The 10,108-nt window shown below is 35.2% G+C and overlaps 2 protein-coding genes across 3 annotated transcripts; one reads left to right on the top strand and one right to left on the bottom strand.

The window, feature by feature from the left end:
• Positions 1-620: 620 nt before the first annotated feature.
• LOC120171955 (glucosidase 2 subunit beta-like) lies at positions 621-9,394 on the bottom strand. Its single transcript, XM_039179548.1, has 6 exons — positions 9,076-9,394; positions 8,878-8,991; positions 7,752-7,847; positions 7,322-7,504; positions 6,444-6,606; positions 621-633 (listed from the first exon to the last, which is right to left on the bottom strand). The coding sequence occupies exons 1-5, from the start codon at positions 9,206-9,208 to the stop codon at positions 6,503-6,505; spliced, it is 630 nt and encodes a 209-aa protein (XP_039035479.1). The 5' UTR covers positions 9,209-9,394; the 3' UTR covers positions 621-633; positions 6,444-6,502.
• LOC120171954 (two pore potassium channel c-like) lies at positions 3,927-5,885 on the top strand. 2 transcript variants are annotated; one of them, XM_039179546.1, is made up of 2 exons: positions 3,927-4,898; positions 5,736-5,885. In XM_039179546.1, exons 1-2 carry the CDS (start codon positions 3,952-3,954, stop codon positions 5,878-5,880), a joined length of 1,092 nt encoding a protein of 363 aa, XP_039035477.1. In that variant the 5' UTR covers positions 3,927-3,951; the 3' UTR covers positions 5,881-5,885. The 2 variants fall into 2 exon arrangements, with proteins under 2 accessions (XP_039035477.1, XP_039035478.1); XM_039179547.1 differs by having other exon boundaries at positions 5,719-5,875.
• Positions 9,395-10,108: the final 714 nt, after the last annotated feature.

Raw genomic sequence — 10,108 nt, 5'->3', positions numbered from 1 at the left:
ATGCAATATTACCTTCTATAACATAATCTGAGTACCAATTGAGACGTCTTCTCACATGATCTGATGGACGAGCTGTTGAGCTTCAGAACTCTCTGGTTCTTGTTCATCATGTGCTGGTCCTGCTTCAGAAGAATCTCCTTGTTCAAACTCCTTTTCCATATGTATCTGAGTAGTCTCTAACTTTTCAGTGCTATCATCGTCTTCTTTTCTTTGTAGTTTATCTTCTACAAAGAAAACATCCCTGCTAATGATGTGGGATCCCACAAGCGATACCCCTTTACACCATCAACATACCCCAAGAATTTACATTTCCTGGATTTTGGATCCAGCTTTGAGATTTTTTGGGAGTTGTACATCACGTACACAATACTTCCAAATACATGGAGGTTTGAATAATTAGCTGGTTTACCAGTCCACATCTCCATTGGTGTCTCCAGCTCTATTGTAGTTGATGGAGCTCGATTCACCAAATAACAGGCGGTATTGATTGCTTCTGCCCATAATGATTTTTCTAGGCATGCATCCCTCAACATTGCTCTTGTTCTTTCTAATAAGGTTCTGTTCATCCACTCTGCCACTCCATTTTATTGAGGAGTGTTTGCCACTGTGAACTGTCTTTTGATGCCTTCTTTCCTGCAAAAGTCATCAAATTATTCGCTTGTGTATTCTCCTCCATTATATGTTCTGAAACACTTGATCTTATTTCCATAATCAAGTTCCACCCGCGCTTTAAAGTTTTTGAAAGTTGAAAACACATCTGACTTCTTCTTAATAGGGTACACCCAACATCTCCTGGAGTAGTCATCAATAAATGAGACAAAGTATTTTGCTCCGCCTAGGGATGTAACTGGTGCTTGCCATACGTCAAAGTGAACCAATTCTAGAACATTTTTGCCTCTAGAATTTGATTTGTTGAATTTCAATTGGTGTTGCTTACTTGTTATGCAATGCTCACACAAAGGAAGTGTTACCTTTGTTAAGCCTCGAAGTAGGTTTTGCTCCACAAGGACTTTCATTCCTTGTTCTGACGTGTGTCCAAGTTTCTGATGCCATAACATTGCAGAATCTGAACTACATGAGGCAACAGAGGCTTCTACTTCTAGCAAAGTCTCTCCCTTCAGCATATACAAGTTTGTTGCTATCTTTTCACCTTTCAACACACAAGAGCTCCACGGAACACCTTCATGATTCCTTTCTGTTTTTCAATCTTGCTTGCATTATTATCCAACAATCCGTAGGATAATAAATTTTTCTTCAGGCCTTTCACGTGTCGCACATCTCGAACAACTTTAATTGTTCATCATACATATTCAATTTGATGGTTCTCTCGCCAACGATCTCTAAGGCATGATCATTGCAACTATACACAGATCCTCCTGAGATAGGTTCATAATGATAGAACCATTCTCTTCTTAAGGTCATGTGATATGTCGCTCCCGAATCAACGAGTCATATATCTGTAAATCTTTTTCTGCCTTCCACGGTGGTTGACACTTCACAGCATAGAGCATCTCCATCATCTGAAGTGTTTGCGGTATTACCTTGTGGATTGGAGTTTTTATTTAGACTCCAACAATCCTTCTTCAAGTGACCCTTCTTTCCACAGTTGTAGCACTTTAAATTCTTCTTGCTCCTCGACTTCGATCTACCTTGTTTGTGACTGATGCTTTGGCCACGTTTTGTTGACCTCCCTCTCATCATTGTCAACGCTTCTGCTTGTTGCAGATTTACTTGTTTGTCTTCCTTGTTCTTGCGTCGATTTTCTTCTTGTAGAACAGCAGCTGCAACGTCATCGAAGACTAGACTGATGACATTACTATTTGCCTTCTTCTCTTCGATGCTTGACAATACTTCATCTGCTAATGCTAAATGAAAGTTTGTCATAGCATTCCCGTCCATTTCGATCCATTTGTTGTCGTTTGTGAAATCTATCAGCCTTTCGCTGATAGCTGCTAGACAACCGTCTTTCCTCAGGATGGCCTTCATCTTCAATTTTCACAATGAAAAATTTCTCCCATTGAACTTTTCAATATCAAATTTTGTTGTCATAGCTTCTAGATAGCTCACACTATTTCACTATTGTGAATAGTTCTCTTGAACCTACAAAGAATGAGTAATATCTTCTTACTTTCTTATGTTGCAGGATCCACCTTTTAATGGCAACCACAAAGACAATAAGCATATATTACACACTCAAATCTGGCTCTGATACCAATTATTGCGGAAGACAGCTATCGGATAGAGAAAAATCACAACTGATAATTTGAGAAAATAAAAATGAAGATAAAAGAGACACAAAATTTACGTGGAAAACCCCTAAATAATATAGGGTAAAAACCACGGGCGACGGTAGAAGAATTTTACTATGAGAAAATAGGAATTATAACTTCTCTCGATCTACCAAGGAGAAAACAATGATAATTCTCTCTTGATAAAAAAAGGAGAAAACAACTCTCAAGAAAATCTCTAAATTCTCTCTAGTATTGGAAGAAAGCTAGAATGCTTTGGGATGGTTTTGAAGCTAAATGAGCTAGGGTATTTATAGTTGAAGCTTAAGGACTAATTTATAAATACCCTAAATTACAATGACTAAAAATGATTATACCATTACAAAAAAAATATTTTCAAGTTGTATAATTTCAATGCCACCGAAAATGCATGTGCAAAGCCACCTAAATGTTTCTAATGCATTGACTTTTCAACAGGTTTTTCTTCTTCGAACTTACCTTCCGTAGTGTTCTCCACATTTCGACCCGATGACCCGATTTCGCTCCGGATTTGTCAGCAACCGCAATGATCAAATGCTTTTCAGATTCCTCTATAAACAAAGAAATGTTAATCAATGGGTGAGAACAGAGTACAAGAGATGTGGTGTATCTTCATGTTTGTTTACAGAGGCACTGTGAACAAACAAAAAAGGAACTTCAAGAGATGCAAATCCCATCATCAAGAGGTAGGATTGACCGTATAAAACATGGAGGCAGTGTGATGTTTGGGGGAAAATTGGAATTAGAAAGGTTATGATATTTCAATGATTAATTTGTTACTTTTAAAACTTCAACCAAAAAAATTATTCAAAAATTAGTAACAATTTGTATAGTTTATCCTTTGTAATTTTATTTATTCACTATCCACGTCAGCAATCAATTTAATCTAACGCTAGTCAACCCTCAATAACCACATCTTAGTTAAATTAAAGTGAATGTGACCAAAAATTATATTTTTTAAAATCAATGAGAAGAAATGAACAAAATATAAACGAAAGTAATCAGTTATGTAGTTAATCTTAAAAGTAAAAGAAAAATACTTAAATTATGAAAAAGATTAAAATTTCCAAATCTTATATGACACCTCCTTTTTGTCCACAACAAAACATAAAAATTTATATTACGAGAAAAATGTGTAAAATTTTAAGAAATAAAATAAATTATCAATAAAAAGTACAAAATGATACTAAAGTTGTAAAAAAAAATTAAAATTTATTGAGACGATGATGTGGTCCATCCTCTAAGATCCATCCATGTATATTTCTTTATTAATGGTAAATTTATTAATGGTAAAAGTCATCAACACATAATATTAAATTATGATTGTGATCATAATTTTAGATGATATAAACATTACGGTATGATTTATTTTATAAAAATAATTATAATATATGTTATGTTGTATCGTAGTGATCATAAAAACTAAAATATTGTGATGGATCGTTACACTGCTACATCAGCGAGCAGTCCAGTGGAGGCAAGTAATGGGAATATTTGATGTGAAATTTGAGGCTTTGAGTGGTTGGTTTCGCGCCCATATGACTGTTAGATGAACCACCAACTAATCCAAACTGTTCTCTCCACTTTGACTCCTCATTTTCATTCAAATCAGTCACCATTAACACTGCTGCATCTCAAACCCTAAACCTCCATTCTCTCTTAATGTCACACGAACTCAACCCCAATGGATCAACCATTACTACCCCGATCCACCCATCTCATCACCACCGACGCCATCATCCCTATAATCCCACCACCCTCCTCTTCATCCTACGTAAACCTAGTCGCCAATTTGAAAAACAAGAAGCCGAGACTCCCCCGTCGCTCGCATTCGGCTCCTTCGCTTTTCACCGACGTCCGGGAAGCTTTCGGAGGCTCCCCGGAAGACGGAACACCTGCCTCAAAATCGTCGGCTCCCTTCATCGTCCGCCAGGCCTTCATATGGCTCATCATATACATACTAACCGGCATTCTAATGTTTTTAACCAGCGAGGGTTTCAAAGACACCGAAACCTTCAAGCCCGTAGATGCCTTGTACTTCATTGTGGTCACACTATGCACGATCGGGTATGGAGATATCGTCCCCGACACAACTTTCACCAAGCTTTTCACCTGTTTCTTTATACTAATCGGCTTCGGGTTCATCGATATATTGCTCAACGGATTGGTTACTTACATCTGCGATCGACAGGAATCGGTTCTTTTGAGCACGGTGGATGAGAATCGATTCAACACGATGGTTCAAACCTACATGATCGATAAAGCCAAAGGAAGAATGAGGATACGGATGAAAGTGAGCGTGGCGTTGGGAGTGGTGATTGGGTGCATTGCCATCGGCACGGTGGCCGCCCATTTTATGGAAAACTTGGATTGGGTTAATAGTTTATATCTGGCTGTTACGTCGGTGACGACAGTGGGTTACGGTGATTGCGCCTTCGAGACGTTGACGGGCAGGTGTTTCGCTGTTGTATGGTTGCTGGTGAGTACGTTGGCTGTTGCGAGGGCATGTCTTTACTTGACGGAGCTGAGGATTGAGAAGCGAAATCGGATAATTTTGAAATGGGTTCTTCAGAAGAAGATGACGCTCGGAGATTTGGTTGCTGCGGACCTCGACAACGATGGATCCATCAGGTATTTTGTTTAGCAAATTTTCGTACATGTTACTTAGACTTGAGTGAGATTACCAATAACATAGGATATAATTAATTTTTGGGTAAAGTACACAAATGGTTCCCCGACTATAAGATACTCCTTTGTTGAGTCCCTTGACTATTAAAAGTTATAAAATGATCCTCAACTATAAAGTATTACTTTGTTGAGTCTCTGACTATTAAAAGTTACAAAATTGTCACATTACTATTTATATATTCCAAACTCATCGTTTTATGTTAAAAATTTGACGACCGTCTAAGTTGGACGTTAACTTATTGACTAAGATATGATAAATCTGATTTCATAATCTCAAATGACTATCATATCTCAGTCATCGTGTTAACGTTCAGCTCAAACAGCTGCCAATTTTTTAATGGAAAATGACAAGTTTAGAACATATACATATGAATAGTCGAGTGATCATTTTGTAAATTTTAATAGTCAAGGAATTTCACAAAACAACGTCCTATAGTCAAAGGACCATTTTATAACTTTCAATAGTCAAAAGACTTGACAAAACACCTTATAATCATGAGACCCGTTACCTTTACTTTTTTTAAATTTATGGTATATTTAAAATAAGATTATTATTTGATACACTTGTCTTTGAAAAGACAATGATTTTATAAAACTATTATTTCTATTAATGGTATATTAAATAATATTTTTTAAAATAATATTATTAATTATATCCATATATCAAATATGAATCATCAGTAGCAGTATATCCAGGCCTTTTAACTTGCTATATTTAGTGATTGAGCAAATGACCTTTTTAGTCCCTCTCAAAGAATTATAGATGTGTATTTGTGGCAGTAAATCTGAATTTGTAATATACAAGCTCAAGGAGATGGGGAAAATTTCAGAGAAAGACATTTTGCAGATCTGCAACCAATTTGATGCACTAGACAGCAGCAATTGTGGGAAAATTACAGTTGCTGATCTCATGGATAGTGACTAACTATTCACCTGGGGTCCAACCACTTTTTTTTCTTTCTAAACTTCACTACATATCTGCCGGAACTTTGAAATGCCATTTTAATTCATTTTTTCAAGGAAAACAAATGATATTACCATAGCTTAGAAAGGGGAAATAATCCATTTCTTGCAATGGAGATTGCCTGACTGCAATTCTCTCATACTGTACAAAAGGATAACTATTGAGTGATAAGTTTTTCAATTTGTCAAAAAACTAGCATTTAGTGTTACATCATGAGTAATATTTGACAGTTTGTAGTAAATTTAAGCGTTTGATACACTATAATTGCTTTTCTAGAAAATAATTTACATAAAATGAATTATATTTTCTAAAAACAGTTTCCAAAAATCAATTGGGGCACTAATAGCAATCTCTGTTGTAAGGTTCTCAACTAGCAAAAGTTAATGCAATTTAATGCACCAACGCCAGAAACAGACATCTTCCTCAACATGCATGCCTTCTACCGTATGAAAAAAAAAAGTAAACTACATGTTTAGTACCTTAACTATCATATTTATTCCATTTTGGCTACCCATGTGGTTTACCCATGAAACAAGTGGAAGTATAAGACAAGGATATACCCCAAAGCTAATGGCAGATTCCTTCATCTGTGATGTCTTCTCCTAGACTTGACACGCTTATAAGATATCCATTTAACAACCAGAAACCCACCAACAGCCACTTCCGCCACTGTTATAATCTTCAAACCTACATTCACCAACCCACATTTTTTGTCATTTCAAATGAGGAAAGCAATTCATACACCATGAATGACATTTACGAATCCAACAAAAACATAATAACATGATGAAAGTGTCTAAACCTTGAAAATTTTCTGGTTGGACTCTTCTTAATTCTCACCATCAAAATACGGTCTAGATAAGAATTGTCCACCCTAAGATGCATGTAGGGAAAGGAGGAATTCACTGTCATAATAACCCATTCTTAATGTGTGTCATATACTGCATTGATCGCACATTTGGTATTACATTAAGCAAATGATAAATCTCACTAACTTCATTAGTCATAAGAATGATACACACTGCAGTCATCTTCTTGGTTGTTTTCCACTATTTTAGGCATATGTATATATGCTTGGTTGTTTATTCATCATCAATCTACTAGAATAGAGACAAATCAATACCAATCTACCAAAACCAGCAGATTCTCCCCACTCATCTCTCAGTACCTTTCCTTTGAATCCCCTTTTCCATTTGTTTAACAAAATTAAAGTTAAACAGTTCATTGCAAGCAATTAAAACTTCAAGTACCAACTTGACTATTTTTGTTATAGTTTCAGTACCAAAGGGGTAATGGTTGTGAGGAAGTAGGGATCGTTAACCCCACCAAGTATGCATAGGGGTGGGATTGAAGAGTTGATGCATGAAATTGGAACACATCATGACCAAATCATATTCAATACCTGCAAATGTCTGGATCAAATCTTCTAAATTGATCCCACTCTTCATTTCCTTCGTTTTAGTAGCACCCGTATGAGTAGTTGTAGAAATATAATTTTCAGTTTTGTACTCCACATTACCACCCATAATGCATGTATTGGGACACATGATGCCCCCATCATGTTCATCGCTTCCATCACAGCAATCTGAAAGATGATATATATTTAACAAAAAAATAATAATAATAATAACATAAAACCTTGCCAAGGTTGATATACATTAGGCTCACGATCAAGGAATTCAGTACAACACTTAAAATCTAAAGATGCAAAACCACCTCATTAGAAGATCAAGAGTTTGGAAAGGAATAAAGAGCTTGAATAATCAATCCATGTTTACATAAACAAAGATCATAAACAAAGGTTAACAAAAACAAGTTGGAATAAAACTCACCACAAAAGCGATCATTAACTCGAGAAGAAAAAATGAATCGAGGTATACTTCCTGCATTCCTACAATAAAATTTGCCTGCTGCGCAAGCTGAAGTCCCTGCACAAACCAATAAGGCAGCCAAGAGACTCTACAAGTCAGAAAAAAAAATAGCAAAAATGGAAAAAGGCATTCCTAATCTTGAAAGAATTAATCAACAATGTACTTGGCAGCACATAATCAAGATATTAATTCAATGCAAGCAAATGACATTGACACTTTGACAGGCAAGATGGACCGAGCGACTGGCAAGGCAAACAACTCCCCTCGAAAATTTCAAATTCTCATATAATTTATATAGTATCTTCTTTATAATTTCTATTGATAATTTGTTTTTGCTCTCTAAAATTTTAAAGTTCATCCCCTATAATGACAAGTAGAATTCTATATTGTGGTTGTGTTCCCAGTAGGGTTGTGTTTGAGACGAGATAAATTGTGAGCTACTAGAGATTGACTCAATCAAAGTCCGCTCCACGCTCAATACGAATGGACTCGACTCAAGCTCGACTCAAATTATTAAGGAGTCAAATCGTGCTACTTAATACCCGGCTCGAAAAGCTCGTGAGCAACTCAAAAATATAATTATTAATTTTTTAGATTTTTAAATAAATTTTTAATAATATTAAAGATTATATATTGTTCTTTTTTTAAAAATTACAATATAGGAATTTCATGTACTTAAAGTTCAGGTTCGAGCTCGAGTTTGAGCTTCAATCAAGCTAAGTCTGAGAATATTTCGAGTTTAAGTTTTTTTGAACTCGAGTCGAGCTTCAATTTTTTATTTTGAGTCGAGCTGAAAATTTAAAGCTCACGAGCTTTTGAATTGAGTCGAGCTTCAATCTTTTATTTCGAGTTCATGTTTAATTCAACAATTTTAAGCTCATGAATTTTTTTAGTCGAATCGAGCTCAATTTTACACTTTTTAAGTCGAACTCAACAATACTCAAACTTAACTCGACCCATTTAAGGCCCCTAGTTCCCTGCTACAGATTAAAAAATCATAAAAATACCAATTATAGTGCAAAGACAATAATACATTTGTGCAAATTAAAACAGTAAAAGGAATGGATTTGGCAGGAGAAGAGAATACCGGGCTCGTCGGTGCCGTCAAGGCAATCACAGAAGTTGTCGTTGAGACGATCTCTGGTAAACCATTTGGACCCATCCTTACACTTGATAACCTCCGCAGCAAAATTCTTGGCATCTATTCATTTATCAACAAATTCGATTAAATCAGTAATATTAATAGTAACAAAAATGATGAAAAGGGGTTTGGAAATTGGAATACCTAACGGGTGGATTCCGAGGGGAAGAGAATTAGAACGAACAGAAGAAGAAGAAACTAGCACGACAAGAAAGGAGACGGCAGCAAAACAAATCGTGAAACTGCGTTTCAAACATATCAAACAACATGCCTCCATTTACTTTTCCCTCTGTTCTCTTTTTTCCAGAATGCAAGGATATGGTTTACGGGCATTATTTGTGCCGTCAATTGCCCAAGTCTTCAGCCATGACTTGACGCAAGAGTCAAAGCCATCCACTATCACATGGTTTTCCTTTTGTTTTTGAGCTTAGGGTTGAGATAGAAAAATAAATGTATGAAGAAGAGTGAGTATTGAGTCGGAGAATATTAATTTATTTAGGTTGATAGGCTTATTTTATAATTTAAATTTAGAGTAAACTATGATATTGACCAGTTAAATATGTAGTCATTTTATTTTTATCATCAATCTTTTAATTTTATCAATCAGACCATTTAATTATTCAATTATTGTCAATCAAGTCACTTACCATTAACAGTTGATAGAAATATTGACGTGACAGTTAACGAAATTGACATAATTCTACATTTAGTTGTCAATCTTTATAAATTTTATTAATTTGATCCTAATTTTAATTTAATTTAATAAATTTATTAAATGTAGAATAAATTGAGTGTATAAAGATTGAGGACTAAATGTATAATTGTTTCAATTTCGTTAACCGTCATGTCAACATTTCAGTCAATTGTTAACAGTAAGTGGCTTGTTTGACAACAAGTAAATAGTTAAGAGGTTTGATTGACAAAATTAAAAGATTTGTGATAAAAGTAGAAAGCTACATAATTGAGTGGTCAATGGTATAGTTTACCATTAAATTTAATTTGATATATTTTTAGAATCAAATTGAATTTGTTAAATTCAAGTTGAGTTCAGTTTTTAAATTTTTATATAAATTTCATTGTAATTATGTATAGTCACTAGTAGAAAAAACCCCTTTAATGACGTGCATTGCGCGTCATCTATGGGTGCAGATGACACACATTTTCCTGTCGTTGAAGC

The sequence above is a fragment of the Hibiscus syriacus genome, unplaced genomic scaffold, assembly GCF_006381635.1.
Source record: "Hibiscus syriacus cultivar Baekdansim isolate YM2019G1 unplaced genomic scaffold, ASM638163v2 tig00111840_pilon, whole genome shotgun sequence".
Lineage (NCBI taxonomy): Eukaryota > Viridiplantae > Streptophyta > Magnoliopsida > Malvales > Malvaceae > Hibiscus > Hibiscus syriacus.
Note: the sequence above shows the minus strand (reverse complement) of the source record. Positions and strands in the feature narration are given on the sequence as shown.

Coding starts and splice junctions, on each gene's coding strand:
- LOC120171954 (XM_039179546.1), top strand. CDS start 3,952: ATGGATCAACCATTACTACCCCGATCCACCCATCTCATCACCACCGAC. Junction 4,899..5,735: donor GACAACGATGGATCCATCAG/GTATTTTGTTTA, acceptor TATTTGTGGCAG/TAAATCTGAATTTGTAATAT.
- LOC120171955 (XM_039179548.1), bottom strand. CDS start 9,208: ATGGAGGCATGTTGTTTGATATGTTTGAAACGCAGTTTCACGATTTGT. Junction 8,992..9,075: donor CCTCGGAATCCACCCGTTAG/GTATTCCAATTT, acceptor ATAAATGAATAG/ATGCCAAGAATTTTGCTGCG. Junction 6,607..7,321: donor TTTGATCCAGACATTTGCAG/GTATTGAATATG, acceptor TGGTGAATGTAG/GTTTGAAGATTATAACAGTG.